This window comes from Pholcus phalangioides, unplaced genomic scaffold (genome assembly GCF_987345545.1).
Source record: "Pholcus phalangioides strain wild (caught in Gottingen) unplaced genomic scaffold, Ppha-v1.0 ptg000007l_1, whole genome shotgun sequence".
NCBI lineage: Eukaryota > Metazoa > Arthropoda > Arachnida > Araneae > Pholcidae > Pholcus > Pholcus phalangioides.
The window spans coordinates 12,031,398-12,058,941 of NW_028301600.1; the positions used below are offsets into that span (position 1 = coordinate 12,031,398).

Here is a 27,544-nt window from a genome sequence, read left to right on the forward strand (position 1 = left end):
ATGCCATCAGAGAATTTTTCTCTGCTTCCGACAATCTTTGCGACAATTCCAATGGTAGATTCATGAGACGATCAAGAGGAGGAGGAGTTGATTCTTTTCTCTTCAGGTGAGAAACGCGATTTTGATAGGACACTTCTTTTCTCCTATACAAACCACATTCCTCTTCTTTTACCAGAGTTCTTTCTCGTCCAAATTCATTAATAAATCATTTAAAAGTTTGACTATTAACTTAATTATGATTGCTCTGCTTCTACAATCCTTTCGGATTAGAGCATTTATTTTTTGGAATTTTCAAGATGTTTATGCTTTCTTGATGCACAAAAAATGCATTAACTTTGGTTCACCCGTATAAAATCGCATTGAAATTTCTTTTTTACAAAAGCGGATGTAAATTTGAGCTTTTAGCATATTTTTAATTGAAACGATACATCAACACACAGCAATTTCATTAATCGCAGTGGCTTTTTTAAATACAAATGCAAACACAAAAAGCCACAACAGGCAAAATGAGTAACGAGGTGATAAATAACAAATTATATTATGACAAAGTTTAGCTAAAATTGTAAATAAAGGGATTAATTTTCAGTTTGCCTTGATTTCAATGTTATCTATAAACAGATAAAAAATGTATTTAAAGACCGTATAAAAACCGAATATTATTTCTTTTAGGGGCTATGTAACAACTGAAATATTTATTTGAGCACCGTATGAAAAGCTGCTCGGTAAAGTTGGTTAGTTTTTACCTTGAATTTTATTTCTAATTCCCTCAATTTAGTACGATCGTGTAAATCTCCGAACACGTAACATTTCAGCAGCTCTCAGAAAATGACGCTGCGAGAGAAGAATCTCTCTCCCTAGATAAAAACGCGTTGTACTTATATTGCCCTAAAATAGGGGCTCCGAACACATTGTGTAATATGATTTCCCTTCGTTATACGTCTGACCTCACTTCTCAAGTCATTTTTGAAAAATCGACTGTAGGGGTCGTGACACACCTTAAAAATAAATGACACTTATTTCGAGGAAAAAAATCCCTATATATTGTGTGTGTGTGCGTTTGATCCCTTAATTGATTAATTTCATTAGTTTTTTCTTATTTCGTTATTTTAGGTGTCGGTATAGGTATAAATAACATCCGTATTTAGTTTCGAGCATTTTTTCAGGTTTATTTTCCATATCAGCCACCTAGTCGGGCAATTTGCCATTCGTCTTTGTGTTCGTATTCGTGAACTAATTGAATTTTTTGCATTCATTTGGCAGTCTCATATTTTCCTGACGTCTTCGAGTGTAGCAGTTAACTTCTACGTCAAAAGCTCAAAGAAAAACGTGAACCCTATATTTTATTACCCTATTTATCTGCGAAGGGATTACCAAAAAAATACCAACACGATAGTCTCTGGAAGAAAAGCTGTGTCCTACGGCAACAATGTCATCGGTATTAGCGTGAATTTGACTATTCCTAGTCCCGAGGAACTATCGATGCAAACAGGTTTGACGGACAGTTTTAATAAAATGTCGCTGTTGATGATCCCAAGTTCAAATATTTTTCCTAAATTTATACACATAAAATCGAAATCACCAATGATTACTACTTACTTTTTTCATACCCATCTAGGAAATTGCATTATTAATACGGGTGGGAATAAATTAAAATTTTAACTTGTTGATCACAATTTTTCAATCGATTAATCGAGTATTTTTGAACAATAACCATTCAATAAGAAACACAATTTCGTAACTGTTATACAGAGTGTCGTGTAAATGCACGGCCTTTATCTCATCAACCGTCCGTCGTAGAGGTATGATTACAATTTAAGAAATGCTCAAAAGGCGTTAAAAATTACCCTGCAGCAGTTTTGAGAGTGGAAATACAGTGTGTCACAAAATAAAAAATGTGAATCTTATACGGTCCCCGGGTGCACAATAATTCAATTACAAAATTGTTGCCCTTGGTGCCATCAAAAACAAATCCCATGTATCTAAGTGCAATATTCACAGAGATATTCGAATTCGAAAAACGAAGGAAATTTGGGAAAGAACAGATTTTTAAATGCGGATAAAAAACGGTTTTCTTGCCTTTATCGCTGTATTTTTTACAAAATTTCTTACGTTTTTCTAATTCGAATATCTCTGTGAATATTGCACTTGGAAACATGAAATTTTTTGAGAGAGACGGGGCAACATATTTGTGATTGAGTTCTTGAGCACACGGAGACCGTATAAGATTTAGATTGTTTATTTTGTGACACACTTTATTTCCTCTCTCAAAACTGCTACACGGTAATTTTTTAATGCCTGTTGGGCATTTTGTAAATTGGAATCATACCTCTACGACGGGTGGTTGATGAGATAAAGGCCATGCTAGCACTTACAGGACCCCCTGTATAATATAAATTGATGCTATATAAAAATATATTTCATTAATTATTCCCGCACATGCTTTACAGATGTGAACAAATAAAGGGATAGATTAAGGCTAGAATTCCATATTAATTAGAATTCTGGCAGCTCCCCATGAAGGAATTTGATATGCTCAACATACTTGTCGTATCCAGGAATTTCTTAACTCCGATGCAATCAGTTTTTTTTCCAGAAAATCGGTTATTTTAGGTTAGGCATTGATTACGAAACTAATTTCGATCTTCGTGTACTGTTGCTTGTTTCCCATAGAAAATGTAGGAAATATCTAAGAGGTGGGGTTCACTCATACAGAATACCGAATACGCTTTTCGAATACCAAAACTGCTATTCACAGTGGAGAAAATATTATTTTGAGCTTTTATTTTTTAAAACTCCCATCAACAATTTAGAACTGAAATCCTCGCAAGTTTTCGTTGAAACCATTCGTATTTTGCAATGCCGAAAAATTTGACAAAATTATTGATTCAAGAAGTTTTAAAGATGGTTACTTATCTGAAATGTCATGTGTAGAAACATAGATTAAGACATCTGATCAGTTTCGTCTAATTAATCAAGTTAATTTACAAAATTTTAATGGAAATTTTAATCGAATTTTATTCAGATTGATCGAGCCGATTATTTCTACTAAAGTTTTCTAACTGCGATCAACAATTGACCAGACCAGCCCTAATTATTAAGTTACAAAACGTAATTTAGATCTTCAACTGAGGGTTAGCTTCGACAACAACACGTGATGAACTGTTTTGTTCTCAAACTGTATTTTCAATATCTCACTACCTTGTGTATTGCATTCTTGAACATGCAAGTACAATTTAATGTATTTCAACGCCACCTCTTTACCCCCGGTACTTGTTTCTGAAAACGTATTTTCACATACGTCACCCTGTCTCTCCCGGTGCCAACAAAAAAATTCCATGCTGCTAAGTCCAATATTCACTGAGATATTCGAATTCGACAAACGGAGGAAATTTGGGGGTAAAACAGCGTTAAATGCTGGCAAAACCGTTTTACCGGCATCTAACGCCATTTCTTCCTAGCTTTTAACTTCTAAGTTTTTTAGTTAGCATCAGGAGAGACAGGTCAACAACTTTCTTATTGGGTTTTGGGTCACACGGGGATGGTATAAAAAGTTAATATTTATATTTTAATAACTATACAACCCCTTGCAACATAAATGGCATATTTGAGTACTACACGTTATTTGAAAACTTTTTCTAACTGTATGTATTTATATTGTAAGCATGCCTCTAGGATCAGCGGTTCGCCAGTAAAATGTCGCACGCCCTATTTGCTATGTACCTTGTATATAGGTTTTTCTTCTCTCTTGTTGACCACACTTCTGTCGGTTATTAAAACACATTTAATTCTGCCTAGTGATTTACTGGCCAAGAAGGTATGCGAAACAAGAGACTATTAATTTGCGTTTCCTACCATCGCGGTTTACACAAATTATACCGCCATCTCCTCGACCTGGTAGGGAATATGAATCTGTGCAGGAAGATGCCACTCTCCCCTGTAAATACAACAACAGATACGGAAAACTGGCTCAATGAAGAGATATCGGTTGCAATGATCAAATGGGGGAAAATTCTGACTTCATAGCTTATTTGATAGAGCACTCGTTCGGCCAACGAGAGACCGAACGAGTGCTTTACCATCTAAGCCTGAGACCGGGGTTCGAGTCCCCGTGAGGGCAGAGATGAATCTCCCTTCCTTGTAACACCGATATCTCTTCTTGAGATAGTTTTCTGTATCTGTTGAATCTGAATCTGGCCTAAAAACATGAAAAAAAAAACATAACACTCAAAAAACGGTGGTAAAAAGACTAAATTAAAAATAAATTTATCTTTAGTAATGAAATCCTTGTATCCTTGGAAAAATTGACCGTGCGTTCCCGATGAATGGTGTTCTAGTCAAACACCTGTTACATGTAAAGAGAAAGTGCCATGTTCGTACGCCAGATCATCGTGAGATTAAAGTATTCAAATTAAAGATTTTGAACATTTAACGGTCTTTTTTCATGTTAATCGAAAAGTGTCTTTAATTTTTTGGCCTGTTCTCTTGTATTGTGTGTGTGTTTGTTCTTTGAATATAGTTCTGCTTGAGAAATTACAAAGCAAGAACTTTAGAATAAAGAAAGTAATATTGAAAATACGTAACAAAGTTCTACACTATTTGCGTCACTATGAAATATACGATTTTTGGCATGTTCAAGTATTCGTGCAAGTTTGAGAAAACGAGCTTGTGAGAAAAGCTATCATCTCGGCGAACTAAAATATGACAGGATTGCTGTCCACCTTCGTGAGTTTCGAAAGACAGCTTGGAAATCGAACAGCTGTTACTTGATAAGAAAGATGTTTTGAAAATTTAAGAAAATTCTTGAACGAATTGGAACCGATCTTATGATTCGATGACAAAAATTAAAGTTTGTTGTTTCAAACATTTTGATGTATCATTTTTCTACGTCAAGTATGTTTGTAATTTGATAGAGAATTATTCTCGGAGTTTAATAATATTGATAGAACTCAAAAACAAGCATCCGCCGAACTGGAAAGCATCGGTATCGCGTGAAGAGGCTTTTACCACGTATAAGAAATTAAACGATACTGAGACAGTTATGTGTGTGTGTTGGTAATAGTAAGTGTTTCTCCAAACCATTTGATGATAATACGCCGAAATTTTCAGTTTTAGAGGGGGCCCTTTCCTGGAAATAACAGCACGATTTGCAGGTGAAGACTGCTTCTTATTAAAACTAGTGTACTAGTCACAAGTTTGAAATATACAGGGTGAAAACTTAAGCACGTTTGTGATCGAATATAAAAACAATAAATACAAATACACAAGGCCACAACAGGCAAAATGCCCAACGAGTTGGCTGAAAAAAAGGGCGACGAGAACGAACCAGCCAGGATTCGAACCTGGAATCTTCTGATTCGTAGTCAGACGCGTTATCCGTTGCGCCACTGGCCCACACGTGAATTGTTGATTAAAGAAACATACTTTCCACAACAAGAAATATAAACCCACACAAGGGGACGACAATGCACAGATACAGAATTTAACTTTCTGTACGTCACCCCCCATTCTTCGAATTAAAAAGTTGTTGCCCTGTCTCTCATGAACCCAATAAAAAAAACTAGCTTTTCCATGTGCAATATTAGCCGAGATATTTGAATTCAAAATAGAGAAAAGAACAGCATATATTAAAGGAGAAACTTGAGAAAAGAAAACGTGAAAAGTTGAAAGACTTCGAAGTTTCGGTTTATTAAACGTGTTTGTGAATATTCTGAAATTCCCCATTAGCTATTAAAATGAGCAATATCTAGGTGAATATTGCACTTGGAAGCATTGTGGCAATACATCGATGCCTCACCAGAATCAACAATGTAGTGGCTGATCCGAAACTTTTATAAGATAGTTATTGTTCGGAAATTTTTATCAATATTTTTATTATTATGATGTTTATAGTATCGCTGTGTGATAATTATATACGAATTTTTTTTTATTTTTTCATGTCTAACAGAATCTGATAGCTCTCATATTCTGTGTGGCTATGTACTTTGACATGATAACGCAATTTATTTTGTGTAATTGTAGTTTAGCATTGAGTCTTTATATTATACATAAAGGTTTTCGCTGCTAAATTCTGATTGTTATTAATCTAGGTTCAATTAGAACTCTTTTCCATCATTTTGCAATTATGATTTTTTTAACCGCTGCAAATACTGTTTTTTTATGGTCTTTCGTTTGCACTCATCATCCTTTGGCTCAATTCAAGGGGGTCTCCTACCGTTTAACATAGTAAGAACCTTTCTTGTGTGGAAATATTATTTATTTACCACATATATTTGATTGTGTATGCCATCTTATGCCCGTACCAAATTTTACATATCTTTATAATACATAATTTCTTTACAAATTTTCAAAGAAACATCAAAACAATCAAAAACAGCTTGCGTGCATGATAAAATAACATGGCATCAATAAAATTAAAAAAAAAAAAATTGATTCAAAATAAAGGAAATTGTTCAGCTCATAAAATAACGAAAAATATTTGAGATCCATTCAGAAATACTTTGGTAATAAGAAATATTTAATTTTTTTCTTAAATTTTAAAGTTATATAAAGTTTTATTATTTATAATTTAATTTTGAATATGATTGAATCCACAAAATTCAATGTTTTATTTTCTCTCATCCTTTTATGAACTGGATAGGGTTTTTGTTTAAAATTTTTTTTTCAATTATATTGATTTCATGCAATTTTATAATGCGCGTAAGCTGTTTCTTATGTATTTTTTTGAAAATTTGTAATAAATTGAGTATTGCAGATATGTAAAAATTTTATACTGGCATAAGGATATCAAAATATAGTCAAATATACGCGGTAAAACTTTGAAATACATCAATGGATAAATAATATTTTTAGTAATATTTCTACATAAGAAGTTTTTACCATGGTAAAAGATAAGAGACTTTTTATAAACCGATCTGTAACGTTAACTTTTTCAAGTAAGGGTGAGGATTTTCGATGTGTTCATTTTGTGACCAAGCTCCCAACATTTGCTTCGCTTGTGCAAATACCATGGGGTTTTTCATAAAAAAAGTTCATTAAACGTAGTTTTTCATTTTTTTCTAATTTAACACAATCAGAGTCTCATAATTTCCAATGTTTTTATTTCTTAATTCATTTAAAAATGGAATTTTTCAAAAGCAATCCATTATTTTTAATAATGGTTTTAACTCACAAAGGGATGTACAGTATTTGCAGTTTTACTCAAAAATTAAACTTTTATTAAATTTAATATTACTTATTTTCTTATAAAAATATTCGTTGATTTTTAAAAAAAAAATTAAGTGCTTAAGTAAACGAAAACCCCAATTGGCCATATTACCATCACTGTCTTTAATATGACCAGAATGTAGAATCTTATAGTAAAAAATTCGCGTTTCTCGTTGAGCCAGACTATTTTTTTCGTCTATTTACAACAAAGATTCAACATTTACTTTGTTTTTACTATATTTACTTTTATTATAATATTTTTTTATTTAAAAATTTTTCGAAACCGACTTCAAAAAAAAAAAATAACTGAAGCTCTTAACATGACTTTTATTACCCTCAGAAGCCCTATATATATATTCCGTTTTCATTATTTAATTATTTTAAATAAAAATTCCAATCTTAAAATTTAATTGCATCAAGTTGTTATAAACGTATTTTCATTTTCCTTGATATTAGAATTTTTTAATTATTCACTTGAGAATCAAATTGTCTTTTTCATCTTATTGAGAAAATGTGTTTTACCATCTTCAGGTTTGAAATGAATTTACACAGGGTGCAACAACAGCTGCAATACGTCACGTCGCCGATGAAGGCGTCACATCGGTGACGGAGTGAATCGTACACATTGGAAGATTCCTATCATTACACGAACTTCTGCAACTGCGAAGCTAATTCAGACGACAATGTCCTCTGGCGACATCAAGGATTACCTCTATCCGATTTGCCGTTCTCACGCTCATCGCTCGACCTGTCATGTCTTTGGGTGAAGAACGAGTCTGTCCAGCATAGAAGGCCTCCGCGTCTGCTCGTGACGTCAGTAAGTAGTCCATTTTTCCTCAGAATATTCAGGGGGGAAAAAGTGCCAGTATCATCGTTGTGAGGAAAAGAAATAGTCGGGCTCAGAATTGGCGATTTCTATGTCCCATATCCAATCGTTATGCGGTATTTGTGAGACAATCAGGAAGATTCTACGCCAAAATAAGAAGAAACAAAATGGGATGCTGTGTTTCAAAATGTGGCAAACTTGCTAGGTAGTCTGAATGACGTTTATGGCAAACTGTGCAGAGGTCTTCTATCTCTAGGAGGTGCTGGTCTGTCTCGACGACTTGCCTGTGCAAGCGTTGAAATGTTCCCCGATCGGGTACCGCCCTGTTTGAAGATCGTTCCTAGTAAAAATCTTACCGCTTCTACGGCACTGCCGTTTGTAGCCCGTAAATAAAGTAGATAAATCACGATTATCCACCAGCCTTCTCCGCATTCGAATATTGCTGCCGACGAATAGCAACTGAATCACTGGTTCTGCGAAAGGCGAAATTTTATCCACTCCAGAGAAAGCGCCCTCTCTCGGGTCGCAGATCGCGCGCCGCCCCACATTGTATGGTGAAAGTTGTTTGTTTTGGCAAGTTTTATCACACCTCTACAGTTTCCCCACCAGCGCTGGAGTGGCGTGGTGGTATGCTCGTGTACCACCGTAATAGATGCCGTCAGGTCCCAGGTTCGAACCAGGGAAAGAATATAGATAACAAGATTTTTCCCTAACGGGCTTAAGGCGACTCAACTCGTTAACGGCAGTAAATTGCAGTGGTGGCTGGAGTTGGTGAAGTTCTGTCCATCTCAGTTTAGTTATATTCTGTATATATAATTTTAAATTATGTTGAGCTCAATGGGTATTAACCACCGGAATAAGTAAATATATTTGAAAATCTATTATATATACAGGGTGAATACGACCTATTCTGCCAAACGAGAATGGGTGATAGACGAGCCCAAGTGGATCATGAAACATCTAAACTGTTTTCTAGTTACGGTGGATAATCGATTATGGAAAAAAATGCGTTAAGTCTAAAAAAACCCAAATTTTGGAAGTTCCTTAGATACCTTTCTTTCAAACCGAGCACAACTCAGGTCTATCACTATGTATGTGGGCGATTTACTACCTAGTGAGCCGGAAGTGTAACTGTGTGTGCGTACCTAACAGTCTGAGTGCGTATGCAGTGTTGTGTTTGATTTTTATATTCTTCTTTTATATACTTCTATATTTCAGAAGTGAAGTGAGTGTTGTGTTATGAATTACATTTGTAGGTCTGTGGCTCTCTGTGGCGAGACTTAGAAAATCAACTTCAGCCGACTACCACCGTGGTGACGGTCGGATTCGAACCCGGGACCTTGCGACGCAAGTCCGTCACTCTGACCACTCGACTACCACAGCGGCAATTTATCTTTGATGGCTACATGCAAACTAAGCACTTAATTGGAAGGCGCAAAAAAAAGTCAAGGTCACATCATTTTCATTGAAATGTCTGGATTTAATGGCGAGCATCAAGCGCTGAAAGATTGGGGGAGTTCGAAATCGAATTGTCGACAAAATTTTCAACTGCCAATTCCGCAAACAACCATTTAGCGAAAATTGATCAAAATTTGTCAAACACTTATCCATTCTACCTAGAATAGATTGGAAGAGCCTAGAATAAATCATATCGGTTTTCTGGTTCAGGAGAAATTGAGTCGTTTGTTTGCAAATACATCACTGAAATCTGCGTTCGTCGAAGAAATTCTAGTTGGTTTTGGCGATATAATTCTATTTTTTACTTCACCGATCACTCAGAGCTTGTAGCTTCTCATGAAATGCGGATATCCTGTAGATAGAGGTAAGTGTAACTTTATAGGTGCATTTGTGCAAAATCAAATTGTCACTAAAATCTGTATCCGCCAATTCTCAAATTTTTGGTGAATATCTACTTCGACAAACGCTGATTTCAGTGATGCATTGCAAACAATAGACTAAATTTGTCCTGAACCAGAAAACCGATGTGGTTTATTGTAAACTCTTTTTTTTTTTCGGAAGTTGGTGAAATGGACAAGTTTTTGGCAAATGTGACCGATTCTAACTGGGTGAACCGGAAGGGTGTTTGCAGAATTGCAATTAAAAATTTTATTGACAATTCGATTTTGAACTTTGCCAATCATTCAGCGCTTGTAATGAGCCATTAAAAGCCAGTTATTTCGATGAAATTGGTGTCACCTCTTATAGCGATTTTCTACTTTTTCCAAATGTGTGTACTTAGTTTGCGTATAGGTCTTTCAAAAACTTCACAAATTCTGGTTTTTTTTTTCCATAATCAATTATCCATCATAACTCGAAAACGGTTTGTAATACGACAGGGTTGGTCACTTGGGCTCATCTAACATTCCCTTTCGCTTGGCAGAATAGGTCAGATTCACCCTGCATATACAGCACCAAACATTGTGTTCCATCGCCTCTCAAGTGCCAACTCAAGTGTACCCATAGGATCCTATGTTATGCCCGTAGCTTATATCTCCACACTGGATAATTCCGCCGCCCACCAGGGAGTGATAGTGCCCACTTTGCGAAACACCGATATACAGGATGCATAGGTAACGGGGCGTATGGGATTTTAGTGGCGAACCGTCGATCCTAGAGGCATACTTTCGATTAGAAAAAGTACCTAAGTAACGCGTAGTACTCTGATACGTTGCTTGTGGTGAAAGAGGTTGAACAGTTATTAAAATGAAATAAAAACTTTTTTTTACCCTTCCCGGGTGCCCAAAAAGCCAGTTAGAAAGTTATTGCCCTGTCTTTCCCGATGCCAACTAAAAAAAAGTCATGTTTCTACGTGCAATATCAGCTGAGATATTTAAAATTCGACAAACGGAGGGAAGTCGGAAAAAAACAGCATTAAATGCGGGCAAACGGATAATGTTTGGGAACAGAGACGGCAGCTCCTAGAGATAGAAGGCCTCCGCACGGGTTGTCAAGTTCATTTATAATGTCATTCAGACTACTTAGCAAGTTTGCCATATTTTGAATCACAGCATCCTATTTCGTTTCTTCTTATTTTGCCGTAAAATCTTCCTGGTTTGTTCACAAATACCGCATTGATCGAATGTGGGGCATAGAAATTGCCGATTATGAGCCCGATCATTGCTTTTCCGGTCAACCATGATACTTGTCATAGCCAATGAGGTCTGATACTGGCACGAGCAGAGAATTTTTACCCTGAATATTTTCAGGGAAAATGGACAACTTGCTGACGTCACGAGCAGCGTGCGGAGGCCTTCTATACAAATACAAATACAAATACAACGCCACAACAGGCAAATTGCCCAACGAGGTGGCTGAGTTAAGAACATCATGGATCCCGAGCCCCTACCTACTACTGCTACCCACACATGCGGAACCCCACCAACGAATCGGTACATGCGGGAATGTGCGTGTACGTGTAGTGCTACCTGACGTAAAGTTTTGTTTCTGTGTAATGCTTGTTATGCGTAGTGCTGTCATCTGCCCCCAGTTTTACAAACTATGAGTGAAGTGTTATGGTTGAATGATTTATCGTTGTAGGACTGTTGCTCTCTGTGGCGAGACTTTTTAACGGGGAGATCGGCTCGCATTTGCGCCTTGAAGTTGGGAACCACAGAAAACCAACTTCAGCCGACCACCACTGTGGGGTTCGAACCCGGATCCTCGCATCACGAGTCCGGCACTATAACCACTCGACCACCACAGCGGCCTAGGAAATGCTAGGATCTAGGGATCTAGGAAATGCTGATAGAGGGCAATGCACGAAAGAAAATCAGTGGTGATTTTACCATTGGTGGTTACCAATTAATGGTGAACATTTCTTTAAAGTCTTCTGCGTCCGAAACGTTCGTAAAGCTTCAAACGGGGATTCGCGGCTGAAGTAAAAAAACTTCCCAATTTTGTTCTATGTACCAATGGAACCTCATGTAAGAGCTACTTATAGGAAACCGTATACCCTGCATTTTACAGGACTCTGACTTGCACATTTCCAGTTATTTGCTTTGTGCAGAGTTTTCTAGCGGCAAAAATTTGAGAATTAACTTTTTCTTTCTATACAAAATGTCCCCCTTCATGAGAATAGCTTTTTCACAAACCGCAATGAGTACCAATTCCTTCAATTTTTAAGAATTTTAAACTATTTACTAATTTATGGGACATCTTGTTTCTTTTAACAAAGTTAAAGTGAAGTCACAAAATCATTCGTTTCAGCCGAAACCTTCATCATCATCTTAATCTTATAAACTTTGGTAGAGAAACTTTATGGGCTATGTGATACTATAAGATGATAAATTTTCAATAAATATGCATTTCAACAAAAAACAAATTAGATTGTAAATTTCAAATTCATCAATTCTTGAGAGCTATGTACACGATGTATACTTTCTTTAAAAAACCAGCAAAAATATATATAAATGCATACCCAAATTACAATGGTTTTTAATTCAGCATCAATTCTGTACAAGATCATTCAATTTCAATGCATCTAGAAAAGCCACATTATTTGCCATGAAAAAGAAAATTATCTAAATGACAATATTGGGTACTAATTCCCGTGTAACACACAGACAAGCAATAAATTCAAATCAACATTTAACATATTATTTTCTCCGCGGTATCTAATCCTTTTTACATTTATTTCTCTAGTTAAATAATCAGGCTCATAATATCAAATTCACTTGAACTTGTTTGCATTTTTACAGAATATTTTGAAACCCATTAGTCAGGTTATTTATCAAAATTAGCGAATATTCCAATTGGATCATCCCAGATGTTTTTCACAAAAAATTAACGTTTTATATACTGTAGCATATCTTTTAATTTTTTCTATTATCGGTAATGTATGATTAGGAAGATTTTCCGAGTCAGTTATTTTCCGCAGAAACGAGAAAAATCTCAATAATAGCTATCAATTTATTTTATTCATTTTTTTTGTAGCAGCAGCAGCAGCAGCTCCACTCTACGAATATCTACTAAAGTTAGAAAACTGAACTTTTTCTTTTAATGACAGGCTTATTCACAGGTGGCGCTGTCTCTGTTTTACCATCGAGAAGAGAGGGAATTGTAAGTTATGTCCATAACAGTTCAAGCAACACCGGCCAGGTATTTCAAAACAACGCCACGGCGAGTTTTCTGGCATTACAAAACGATTCCATCCATAGGTTTTAGTTTGCATCAGCATGCAGCATGAGCATTTTTCCTTCTAAAAAATATTTTAATAATTTCTCAAAATTTTATTCGATGCTCATTCACACAGAAAATTATGGATAGAATATAATGAGGCTAGTTTTAGAGATTTATTCAACTATTCTACAGCCATACAAAAAAATTATTTTCATTTTATATTCTAGTCTATAATTGATAATAAAAATCCCAGAGATGAATGATGAAAACATATGTATGTGAAAATAGCGAGATCATCAGAAGTGATTTTGAAAGTGGCTATGTGACAGACACACAAAAAAAAGTTATTGCGTATTGTACTGGATGTCATGTACAGTACAGGAGTATTTATACGGAATTTTAAAAAGAAATTGATGGAAATGTTTTTTTACCCCTGAAATTTATGTTTGTTTAATCGTATGAGCGTTGAGAGATGTGATATTATAACGATCAACAGTGATTTTATTCCGAAAGCATCATCTGCGCATCCAAATGCTTAATCTGAATGGATTGTATTTTAATCCGCGTTGCTGGCTGTTGATGCGATCCAAACTGTACTTAAAGTAACGACAAATACACACGAAAGGAATGCGTTCTGAGTGATTATAGTCTAAATAGCTGCCATGAATCTATCCGCATTAGCCGTTATCGCATGCATTAATACAGCAGCTATTCTCCGAGAAATTATATTCCGATGTCATCCTATTTATGTTTCTTTTTCATGGACCATCATTCTTTTAGGTTTTTTAAGCACTCATAAATTGAGGTAAGTCAAAAATTTAATTTCAAATATTGAATGAGTTTTCAGTACATTGCAGTAGCATTATTGATAATTGAAAATATACAGTATATATCCCACGTTATAATTAATGGAAATTTGATTTAAGGAAATTAGTTTCATTTTTTTTAGCTTGAAATATTAGAAAAATGTAGCGAAATCGTTTTTACGTTTTGGAACTAATTACGACTGCTTAATCGCATCATTATTTATGTCTTTCCATTCAAAAAATGTTTAGCACAATTTTTGAATTTTTTCCAATCCATCATGATCGTATATTTTAGGATATGGTATCTTTATGCACGCCTATAGGTTCGAAATACATAATACCAGTGCGTATATTTCATGATAGTTGTATGATAACGTTTTTTAAACCTCTTTTTTTGTTATTTCTGCTATTATTCTTCACTCGTAATTTTTTCTAAATCAAAAATTTATCCTACCAATTTTCAAATCATTCTGTCAACCACACACAGTTCTTTTTAGAAATCTCACGCTCTTCATAAAGAATATATATTTTATATCGCGGCGATTATCATACCTATTGATATTAGTTAATCGGAAATAAAATTAAAAATTAGGTCTGATTCTCTGCACGACTCTCTTGCCTAAGGAGTCTCGTACTTTTAACGTGGTCGAAAGGCCCTAAAATATGATCCAGTAGAAACATCAATAAAAATATTATTTTACCTTGGTTTTATTTCAATTTTGGTACACATATTTTCGATTGTTATACGCTGTATGTTGTGGAAACACAATTTTCGGCTATCTCTAATAATTACTTTTCGTGAATTCTCAAACTGAGAAAAAATGTGAAAAAAACTTCTTGTGCGCACGATAAAATAGTCATCAATATAGTTGAAAAAAATGTTTATTTCAGAATAAAGTATACTTTTCAGTTCATATCAAACGAGGCAAAATATTTAAGACCTCTTCTGTCTGATTTATGAAAAAAGTGTAATATTTTAAAATTTGAATTTTGAACTTTATTTTTAGATTATATTTAGTTTTAATGATATATATTTCAATATTTTACTACATTTGTGTGATCTGAGCAGTTTTCTTCATTTTGAATCAGTTTTTATCCAACCATGGTATTTTATCGTGCACCATCATTTGATAATTTCTATAAAAATAATTATTAGAAATATGCAATACATTCTGTTACTAAATATCTATATTAATTTGTAATACACAGCAATGGTAAAATAAATTTTTCAATGGTAACTGTATTGGAGCATAGCTTATGTTAAATAGCATAGCCTCGTGTTAAAAGGTATGAGGTCTCTTCAGGCATACGCAAACCGGGGTTTGAACCCAAACCTATTAGATGAGATGCGGTACTCTAATAACCCAGTTGTTCAAGTGATTCAAGAAATTTAATGACGAGTACAGTAGTGGAAAGAACTTTAAGAACAGGTGAGAAAGACGATTTTTTTCAAATAAACTAAATTTTTCTTTCCATAAATATTTTCAGAAGGGATAAATTAGAATTAAGGGATTGATTAGAAATTATATCTGGAAATAAACATTCGGAAATTCACAATCAGTTTATTAAAAAAATTTTTCCAACTGAGGAGCTCATTTTCGAAAGAACAAACGAAAACATTTCCACTTTTGCTAAGTTCATAGCAGAAGTTTCTCAAAAGTAGAAAATAGTCAGGTAGCATGTAGGAATGGTAGAAAAATACTCAAATATTCTGTCTTTTGATCAGCATTCAACGGAGTTACCCACATTTGAATTTTCCGTTTTGAGAGAAAATTAGTGTAAAAATGTAACCTTTCATTAAAATTTTTAGCTGGTCAAAGTCTGAAAAATTGAAAATTCCTACGTCACATGATGATGATTTCAGAAGGTTTTTACTAGCCTAAGAAGATACTCTTACTGTCCTCTGGTCATTAACATAAGAAACACGATCACTTTATAGTGGAACCTTCCATAATCCATTTCAGGCTTGCCATATAATGATTTTTGAATTATTCAAAACTATTTTCTAAGGTATTTATATTTCAAAAAACATGGTCCTTATAACAATATTTTATCTTCCCCTCAACTATGCAACAGTTTCAATGTCACTAGTTTACAAAAACGCAGAGATTACGTGCTCAATTTTTTTTTCAAGAAACTGTTGAAAAAAAACAATTTATACAACATATTTATTGCAAACATATTTATTGCATATCCATTCTCAACGAACTGTGTTTTAATATTAAGTGTCTCAATACAAGATCGAACTGCTTATTTGCCGTCAAGTCATTCTATACTAATATTGACAAATACTGTGCTGTAAACGGATTTTCCGAATTTTATAATGAGCTTCCTCGACATCTGGATATTTTTCATTCGTCTGTTACTGACTTCTGAAGATTTTTATTGTTATCGAGTTGTATATATCTTTGTGTAGAGTTTTTGTATTTTGTGAAATTTTTTTATTATTATTTATTCGTATTCTGTGCTAATTTTTACTTTTACTGCAAGTTTTAATTGGGTTTCAGCCTGTTGCTTTGTTTTAAATAAATAAATAATGGACACTCCCTTTAGCGAACAACTCCACTGACGGACGCAATTTTGAATTACATCGACGGAATGAACTTAGTATCCATTAACGGACACTCCTGGTTAGCGAACAAAATTGGTGTCCGTTATCGAGAAATGAAAAATATCGACGTGTATGAAAAAGGTGGATATGTTCCCCCTTTTGATAGAAACGGCTAACTTAACATTGCAATTTATACTAAAAATATTCCCGTTTGAATAATCTCGGTAGCATAATCTGGCAGAGCGTATCCCAAAGATTCATAAACTGCTAAAAAGTGCATTTCGAAAAAAAGTGGAAATGTTACCTTTTGAAAATAATCTCCTCAATTATAGATCTCTTAGAATCATATTTGAGATTCACAAATCGTTCGTTGTGGTCGTTTTGCGTGAAGTTTAAGTTTTTTTAAGATGGAACAAGGCAAAAATTATGACACATCGGACAATATATAGTGTGTGTGTGTGTGTATATATATATATATACACACACACACACACACACACACACACACACACACACTACTTATTCGAGTGGTGTTATCACTCTTGCAAAATACGGAACGGACCATTACCGTAACATGGGAAAAAATTCGTGTATTGTTACGACTTCGGTCGATGTTATAAATTTTATTATCGTCGAAAGTTTTTGTTTTTGCATGTTTTGAAGTCTGAAGATTGAATCAAAAACTCATTTTCCTCTATAAATTATCGTTATCAATATTCAACACTACGTAGATCAATAGGCTCCCTTATTTACAAAAATTTCCGTACTCAGATTCACAATGTCCTGATCAGGCCGCTATGATTCAAGTACGTGTAGCGCTTCGTTTGCAATTTTTTTACTATTAGTGAACGCATGTGTGAAAGGAAAAAAAAAAATCCTTTCTTCAGTTCGTAGCCAGTTTCTTTCAACTGACCACATTCACAGTTCATCGGAAGAAATATTTTATTTGTTTTATTATTTTTTTTATTTTTGCCGGGAAACTATGGAAAGGACCCTTTAGACAAAGAATAAATTTAGTCTTATTTTTCTATGAACGTACTGTACGTCATCGTATCGTAATTACATTAGGCAGTTCACATCCAACTACTCACAATTTCTCAATTAAAAGAAGAAGGGTTTCAGCTTGAAGTGACAAAAATCCTGTTTTAGAAAATAATTGAAAAAAAGAAGCAAGATTTAACATCCGAGGATGATGTCACTCCTCGCTATCGTTACGAAGATTTTTTTACAGCTGTCTGATGAGAAGATGAGTTTAGGAAAGAGAGAAAAAATTCAACTGCCCTTTGCAGGGAATCAAACGCACGTCCTCTCACTTGCTGAGTAAGAGGACGTGCGTTAGATTCCCCGTAAGGGCAGTTGAATTTCCTTTTTGTAATATATTCATCTTTGCATCAGCCAGCTGTTAAAAACCTTCGTAAAGATTTAACATTGTTAAAACAGTTATGTTGGAAAGGAAAACGGAGTTATCTCGTTCGACCAAACAGGATGCATAGCCATCGTATTTACAATCGGTTCTTCTTTTCGGATATTAATCGGTTTTTTTTTTCGGAAACGTCGAATGCCGATGTGATCACATCAAGAGGCGTGTGCTGCATAATCATTGTTTAGAAAGAGAGACAGAGAAGTGTGGATTCACTTCACATGAAATCGGGAATTTCATTTTCCTTGTCCCATCTTGACCCTTTAGTTGGCAAGCATAGAAATATCCAGGAGAGAAGAATTTTCAGGGGTTATGTTAATCAAATGGGGTACCCTCAACGTCATTTCACCTTAACGTTCTTTCCACCACTGTATGAGTGCGGATTTCATACTGTATAATCATAATAATATAACTTAAATCCAATTCATAAATCTTTGCCTTTTTTTAAACAACTACATTAATCCTTTGATACCGTGTACAATCTGCGAAAACTCTTTTTTTAGCATCTGTATAATAACTCGCATATATTGCTAAATGTATAAGTTGAAAAGAACAACGTATTCCCACGAGGTTCTCGGTAGCAAAACAACAGCTTCTAACTTCTGTTAATTACCATCTCCAGCTCCAAAATAATGTTATTCCGCATATGTTTCTACTCGTAAACACAGTTACGTGCCTCAAATAATGCATGAGAAATTCATTTTTTCTCTAGTGTTCTCAACATGGAGCCATTTTCAGCATTCGCAATTATATATTTGTATTAATGAATTTCACATAAGTCGATCGTTCATTTTCGGCTCTCGATGATATTTGAATATTTTTGGGGGGGGACTTATTCGTTTCAAAGTTCGAAACAAAATATAGATGAATGTCAATCATAGTATACTATTAGAAAAAAATATATATATATCCGGAATTATAGGGGAATTGCTTATAATTAGTTTAAAAATTCTGACTCAGAAAACAAGCAATTAAAATTGATAATCACACCGGTTCATTTAAGGAAAATTATTTGTGGGGTTCCTCAAAAAGATCTGTATGCAGCCCTATTTTGTCTCATTTATGTAAACGATATTCGATATTTGCAATTAAATGAGAACATAATAAGTTACGCCGATGATACAGCAATAGTTATGTCAGATCAATACCAATCAACTCTGAAAAATAAAGCTTAATGTGATATCTTGATGATTTCAAATTGGTTCAAATATAATAAGCTAACCCTGAATCTTGAAAAAAACTGAATTTATTTATTTCCAATTATACTCTAATAACAACATAGAGCCTATCAAAAACCGATATCATATAAAAGATTGCCTGAAAGACTGTTGTAACTGGAACAGGTATCAGAAACCAATGAATTTAACTATTTAGGTATTACTATTGATAAAAACCTTATATGGAAATCCCAAACAATGGCAATAAGTAATAAACTGAAATTCATCAATATCAGAATCTACTCATTGGAAAATATTATTTCCCTAATATTTCTTCGAACAATACTGGTACATATAGAAACGTCCTCTCCACTTGTCAATACAAGATTCATCGAAAGACTGGTTATTTATGGAGATGAAGATTACAAGGAAGAAAATTCATCACTGCCCCCACGGGGACTCGAATCCCGGTCTCTCGCTTGCCGGACGAGTGCTCTACCATCTAAGCTATGGAAGCAGATAGAATATTTCAACCTTGGAGCGTACATATTGAAAGGCACCGTACATGGACGGCGTCAACAATCAACTAATAGCTCGTGAATGACAAAGGCCAACCAGATGGCCATATGCATATTGGCCATCTGATTAGCAAATTGGCTTACTCATTATTAGTACATTTTGGCTTGGGTTCTGCCAATTATACAATATGCTATTACAGTTTGGGGTGGGGACTATGACTCCAATACCGGCATGGTCAAAAATGTCTTTCAGAAAGTAATTAATAATATATTCCAACAAAATCTCCATAATCCAAGACTGCAATATAAGAATTATAGATTTAATATTCAAAAACTTTTTACCTTTACATGTTATTATTTATTCAGAAAAACCCTGCGGTTCAAAATAAAACAGTCAGACAAACTGGAATCCAATATGAAGTTAGTTGTAAAACCGAATAAAACCATAACTCAAAAACAATTTTTATACATTGCACCTAAAGTATATAACAATTTAAATACAAATAAATACAAATACAACGCCACAACAGGCAAAATGCCCAACGAGGTGGCTGATAAAAAGATGCCCATAAAAATATGGATGTCATACGTTTCAAAAATACAGCAACCCCATTAAAAATGCAATTAACACAAATTATAAACAATATATACACATGATAAAATATTATACAATGCCCATAAAGAATACTTATGGTTGTCTTATTCTAAGAATGGATAGTTTCTCGATTTACCCCAACATGTTTATCGTATTTCTTTTTAAACGTGTCAATTGTGTTACAATTTACTACCTCCGGGGGTAAGCTATTCCATTTATTAACAACCCTATTAGAGAAAAATTCCCTGCGACACCATAACCTTGCATTGTCCCTCACCAATCGATACTGGTGTCCCCTTGTAAAAGCAGTTGATTGAATTAATAAATAATGGTTCATCCTACCCATACGGTAGAAAATTTTGAACACTTCGATCATATCTCCCCGACACCTGCGTTCATTCAATGTAAACATATTCAAAAAATGAAGTCTCTCTTCATAACTCAAGCCCTGTGTGCCAATAAGGACACGCGTAGCTCTTCTCTGCACCCCTTCAATCAAGTCTATGTCCCTCTGTAGATATGGTCTCGAAAACCTTACAGCATACTCCAGTCCAGGACGAACTCAGCTTCGGAAAAGCGGAAGAATGACTTTAGGAGAACGCGAAGAGACCTTTTTGAAAATGAGACCAAGCATTCTATTCGCTTTTTTGACAACCGCTGAACAATGTTCAGAAAACTTAAGTCGCTCGTCAATGAGAATTCCCAAATCGGTGACTCTAGATGCATCCGGGATAGTGACACCATTCAACTCGTAAGATAACCATGGGTTGTTCGAACCAAAATGAGCGACCATGCACTTATCTACGCTAAACGTCATGCCCCATTCATTTGCCCATGCTGCAATCTTGTTTAAGTTGGTCTGGAGCAACTCCCTAAAGGGTATAATACTGTATTTAGAGTGCAATATGTGTTTTGTATCTGTGTTAACTATGATGTGTTTGTGTTTAATAAATTTAAATTTCAATGTACCCGCTGAAAAATTAAAAACGTAAAGCATGAATAAAATACTAAAATATATGAATGGAATAGAAACAAATTTTTTTGCATGGAGTGTATTTTGCGATTCTTACATTTTATAGCATGGGCTAATGAATGGAGCATGAACTTCAGTATTGATTAATGGTAATGATCTAAGTGCATGGTCACTCACTTTGGTTCGAACAACCCACGTTTAACTTAATAGTTGAATTATATTAATATCCCGGATGCAACTAGGGTCACCGATTTGGGAATTCTCGTTGACGAGCGGCTTAGGTTTTCTGAACATTGTTCAGCGGTGGTCAAAAAAGCGAATAGAATGCGTGGTTTGATTTTCAAAAAGGTTTCTTCGCGTTCTCTTAAAGTCATTCTTCTGTTTTTCCGAGGCTTGGTTCGTCCTGGACTAGAGTAAGCTGTAAGGATTTGGAGACCATACCTGCAGAGGGACATAAACTTGATTGAAAGGGTGCAGAGAAGAGCTACGCGTTCTTTTGTTGACACACAAGGCTTGAGCTATGAAGAAAGACTTAATTTTTTGAATATGTTCACATTGAAGGATTGCAAAACGCAGGTGTGTTGGGGCAATTGTAACACAATTGACACGTCTAAAAAGAAATACGATAAACATGTTGGGGTAAATCGGGAAGCTATCCATACTTAGAATCAGACAACCATAAGTATTCTTTATGGGCATTGTATAATATTTTATCATGTGTATATATTGTTTTGTAATTGCATTTTTAATTGGGTTGCTATATTTTTGAAATATATGACATCCATATTTGTTATGGGCATCAGTTTCTCAGCCACATCGTTGGGATTTTGCCTGTTGTGGCGTTGTATTTGTATATGATCGAACTGTTTGAAATTTTCTACGGGATGTTATTAATGCACCGTCAATCAACTGCTTCGACAAAGGGACTATTCCAGGTTGTATTGTCACAGGTAGTTTTTCTCTAAAGGGTTATTAACAAATAACCATACCTGCGGGGGGTCGTGAATTCTAGCACAATTTATACGTTGAAAAAGAAATACGAAAGACATAATAGGAAAAATCGAGAAGCTTATTTAGATAAGACAACCATAATCTTTTTATGGGCAGTGTGTGTTATATATTAATTATTATTATTTTTATTAGTGATACATGCTTTTATATTAGGTTGCTGTATTTTGGTTATATTTTACATCCATATTTTTTTCACATCCTTTTTTCAGCCACCTCGATGTACAATTTGCTTGTTGTGGCCTTTGCATACATGTATAAAATTTCCAGCGATTTATCCGCGATACTCGTAATCCTTTGCAAGTGAAATCACATATGAATGAACAACAACCCACGTTGATGGGTATTTTAGCTCCCAAAATAAATTAACTGAATTATTTACGCACAATAACGTATCCTGTGTAAAGCTTCGGTGAATAATTATCCGCTTAATAAGCAGAATGACGAACAGAACAGTTCCGCAACTACTACTTGTAGCAACTTGGTCACGGCGAGACATTTTATTCATATGCAGATTGTTGTTGCCGTATATGAAATAATTATATCCATCGCAAGTCGAAATTATCTCACAGACGTTTCGAATAAATAGACGATGCGATGCTCCTTGCGCTTGACTTTCGACTGAGAAAGAGGGGAATGTAAATCTCCAAGCAAACTGATTAACTGCTCCGTTCTGACAGTATAGGGCAAATATTTGACAACCAATCATTCACCCAGTTTCTCGTCTTTTGTAAATTGTGTAAGAATCATTGTAATTGAATGAGGGGATGAAAATTTAAGACATCATGTTCTTAATTGCAGCTGGCTAGTGAGATTTACATCAACTAGGCTTTGTAAGTGAATGAGATAGAAATGGTGAAAACTATCCGTTTAATTAACCCTTTGCGAAAACATGATTGAAGCACAACAAAATAATACAGTCGTCTAAATATCTAAGGCGCTTGTGTTACAAAAAATTATTTACCGCAACGCTGGACTACTTTGCACCGTTTTGAGCGTTTATTAGGAAAATCTCATGCTAGGCATAGCAAACATGTAAAATGATTTTTGAAAATGATGCCGATGTATTTTAAGATAATGTGAGAATAGGTTTGGGTGTTATAAAAGCGATCACAATTATTTTTAAATTTTTATGAATTTCTTAAAATTGGTTCAAAGTAACATTGGAGTGGTTACTTTCACACCATCTTATATATTATTTCTTAGCAATACAATGTTTTGAACAAATGCAATCCATCTATTTAACATGTAAAAAAATCAAATAATTTGAATGAAGTTTTCTTTTTAACGAAATTCGCGTACATCATAGTTTATGAATGTTTTTTTTAATGAATATATGTCTATTTAACCGAAAATAATAGATTTAACGTATGAATTGAAACAATACCTAGAATAAGAGAGTTCAAGATAAAACAAAGAATTTACAATAAATGTTGGAAGTTTTGGCCTTTTTTGCAGGCACATATGCACACATTTTTTTTTTTACCATATTGCCATATTGCTCGAGACTTTATAAAATCTGTGAGAATTAACGCCTGATATTGCATTAATGATGTTAGTCTTGAGTTCATTTATCGTATGTGGATGGATTATTGCGGTATGCGATATTTTTTAGATAGCCCCGAAGAAAAAAGTCCGGTGAAAGAGGCAGTCTAAGTCCGCGCGTAATGATACGATGGACAAAAGATTAATTTAAAACACGGATACTTTTTTGACATGTGTGGCACTACACTGTTGAGATCAGTAGTACCATTCATCACTGTTCAATAGTGAAATGAATAGAGTAATAATGTTTGTGTAGACTTTGGCATCACCAATGAAATCGAAAAAAATGTGCCCACAACCAAACGGCGCGATATAGCATACCAAACACAATTCATTTTTTTAGTGTATGTATATAGCCTATATGTATGAGTAGGAGGGTTCTTAGTGGACCAGCAGGCCTATCAAAATTTCGGGCTATCTTAAAATTACAGCATATTGCAATGATCCACGTACAATTGATGAACTCGAGACTAACATCATTAACGCAATATCAGAAATTAATTCTTGCAGATTTTGTAAAGTCTCGGGCAATCTCATGAAAAAAAATGTGCCTATGTGTCTGTTAAAAAGGCCAATATTTTCAACATTTATTGTAAATTCTAAGCTTTTTAATTTTTTATTAAAGGTAATATTTCAATTACGTTTAATAAGTTTATATAATCTGTTATTTTCTATTAAATAGTTCATATTCATTAGAGAAAAAAAAAATCATAAACTATGATGTGAACGAATTATGAAACACCCTGTACTTTACCAAGAGAAAAGCAATACTCATTTTGAACGTAATAAAATTGATACTGAGCTGAATTGAGCCAAAAAAGAAATTAAAGAAAACTACTTTGAGGTTGTTTTACGCGACTTTTTGGGAGATGGAAGTAGTCCCAGTTCTGCTGGGATTTACCATTTGCCATTACCATCAAATAATTATCCAGCATATAATGATAAATGAACAGTGAATTAAAACTTTAAAGTTATGGTTTAAAAAGACAATACATTTCTCTACATTTATAATTATGTCATTTATTTGACAACAAAATTCACCTTTTTCTTCACAAAAATTCCAGGTGAAATCAACAAGCACAGATATGTTTAGCAAATGATATCCAAAATAGCGGATACATCCCTTACTCAAATACAAAACCATTTAAACATTTTCATTATAATAGACGCTAGGCTTCGGTGAATCTTCTTTTAGGAGATTGGTGCTAAGTTACCTCTCTAGGTTTAAAGCAGCCCCGGATTACGGTACGTTGTTACGGGTAATAGAAAAATCTTTTAAAAGAAAACAATTTTCGCTTAAAAGTTTAAAGACTGTACTTTGGAATTTCATAGATTTTTCTACTAAAATTATTCCCTTGTGGTTCATCTGAAAACACAAATTAGACTCTAAAATGAAATGCTGTAAGGTAAGGTAGAAAGAAACACCAAAGGTAAGATTTTGTTTTAAATTATCGCAGTGCCTTATGAGTCATTCCAAGGTAGGATACATTCATCACAATGCAGTTTAAAACTTTAGCAAGCAGTTCATATTTTTAATGGAATCTCTTCACTACGGTTAAAAAACTGATCATTTATATAACTTGATATTAATCTATAACTCTGTTTTACTTTTAAACGTGTTCATATCATTATGCCCGTTGTCTTAAGTATTATTAAATGTAGTTGCTTTTTGAGAAATTTAACTTTTATTCAATTTGGGAAGACATCGTGAGTAAAAATGTTTTATACCGCTTCTTGTTGTGGCAGTTTGGGCTTTAAACTTGTACAAAAGGTAAGTAAAGCAAGTATTTCTGAAAATTCTTTACAAGTCGTAAATCAAAGAAATGAGCCTCGTTGAAATATTTCTCTAGTCCATAATAACCAAAACTTTAGACTACTATGAGATGACCGTGAAAAGTACAATAAAAATCACATCTTGGCTGAACAAATTGCTAAAATTAAACAACGCCTCTTCCCATTCGCTATTATTTTAATTTCACTCAGAAAATGGAATACGTTTAGTACCTTCCAATTCATAGGGTTAAAGTTTCCTATTTTTAGACTTATTTTCTTGAGCGAGAAATTTTCTCAATCGTCAGAATACTGTTTTAAAAAAACAATAAATCATCTTTTTTGATATTTTGTTTCGTTTTATCCGTAAAAGCCAAAATAACCAAAATTCGAGAAACTGTTCAGAACTTTTTTCACGAATTTATGAATCTGCTATGCACGTATATTCTAATAATTTTTAATATAGGTAAATATATTGTACAAATTTTGGTTTCATGGAAGCTAGTTTAGGAAAACTACGTAAGAATAATACAAGTAAATATTTTTTTAAATATTTCTCCAAACATAATGCTGTGCTTACCAAACTACAAAATAGGTAAAAAAAATCTGTAATTTTGACGTGAATACGTGTTTTAAATCATCTGACGGTGCAGGGTGCATTAGCAAAAAGTTGTGTAACGAAATAATTTAAACGCTCATATCTCAGTAGGTATTCAGATTATATCGGTGTTTTTGATGTCTGCGGGTATATCTTGTTAAGACAAATCTAATGACATCACTGTGAGTTTGATTCTTTTTTTGGTCTGAGCATAAGGCTCGCTGGCCGCTTTCGTAACGAAATTGTTTTTTACGCTATATCTCGAACGGTTCGCAACGCAGATAGAAGCTAATGATGCTGCCTGATAGGCATTTCCAGGGCAAATGCAACAGTGTTATTCTGGTTTTAATACCACTTCTGGCCTAGACACCAGACTCTCGGCCCACTTTCGTAATGAAATTGTTTTACTCAAAAAATCACCACCGTATAAGGCAAATACAAGGAATTAATTTACGGGGTTACATCTCGGGAGGTTCGCAACAAAAATAAACGACAATCGTGTAGTCTGTTAGATATTCTAAAGACGAATCCGATGACACTAATTTAAATATCTCAGTACCTACCATGCTATTCGAAGCACAAAAAACGTATTCACTTAAAAACTTGTCTATAACACAATGAGAAAAAAAGGTAAGCTTTCATCTCGTAAAATGTAGGCAAAATATTCATTAAAAAAATTAAAAATCTCTAATTTCTTAAAATACAAATTATATCGCACAGCTACAAATCCTGTGTATTAAATCGTTCTTATCTTTGGCTTAAAAATATTCACTTTATTGTAATAAAAAAAATATTTTTGCATTTTTTTTTATTTTTCCACGAATAACTTAAAAAAATTGCGAAAATTGATGAGACGTTTGATTCCACATTCAAGCCTAGAAAAACGGAAAATTTCCAAGTTTTTTTAATAGCTTAAACTTCGATGAATAACTTTTTTTCTTTGCATACCATAAACAATAAGTTATATTCCGGATTCACAAACAACCAAAATACTCAATTTTTTTCCAGCTATTTCAGATTAAAAGGAACAAGAAACGCATTTCTTTGAAAAATTAAATCCGTGCTGAAAAGAAATAAAACCAAGATATCTAGGATATAGTTTTGTAAAACTTCCCTTAAACGCAAATAAAAAAAAATTATAAGAGCATGTCCTATTTTCTTTGCACGTGTTTCTTCCTGTTATGTGTGAAACACTTTTAAAGAAATTATTTCCATTTTTTTCGCTTTTTCAACCTCCAGTTACTCTTAATATTGCATTCAAACCGCACGAGCAACTATAATCCTTCACTAAGGTGATCTTACTTTTAAAAACTTGTGCGTTTTTGAATACTTTGACGAAGATTACTTCGCATTCTTTCGAGTTTAATTTTTCACGTGTTTTTATTTTTTATTCTTGATGCATTTTTTGCATTTTTTCTCTCATATTTGTTTCATTATTTTTAAATATTAAACAAAC

The 27,544-nt window shown here is 34.1% G+C and overlaps 1 protein-coding gene and 1 non-coding gene across 4 annotated transcripts in view; one reads left to right on the top strand and one right to left on the bottom strand.

The window, feature by feature from the left end:
• Positions 1–27,544, top strand: part of LOC149084919 (gamma-aminobutyric acid receptor subunit alpha-2-like) — a 97,047-nt gene that overhangs the window by 27,651 nt on the left and 41,852 nt on the right. Inside the window, exon 1 of one of the 3 annotated variants that reach the window (XM_089232658.1) lies at positions 7,759–8,020. The exons of 1 other annotated variant lie outside the window; for it this stretch is intronic. Coding sequence is in view for 1 of the 2 variants with exons in the window: in XM_089232656.1 (XP_089088782.1) it covers positions 13,810–13,952 (143 nt within the window). In the remaining variant the exon portion in view is untranslated. Of the gene's footprint in view, positions 1–7,758; positions 8,021–13,137; positions 13,953–27,544 lie in introns of those variants that run through there. One more of the 3 variants, XM_089232656.1, reaches the window with a different exon arrangement.
• TRNAR-ACG (transfer RNA arginine (anticodon ACG)) lies at positions 5,319–5,391 on the bottom strand. Its single transcript has one exon. It is a non-coding gene; the product is annotated as a tRNA-Arg (tRNA).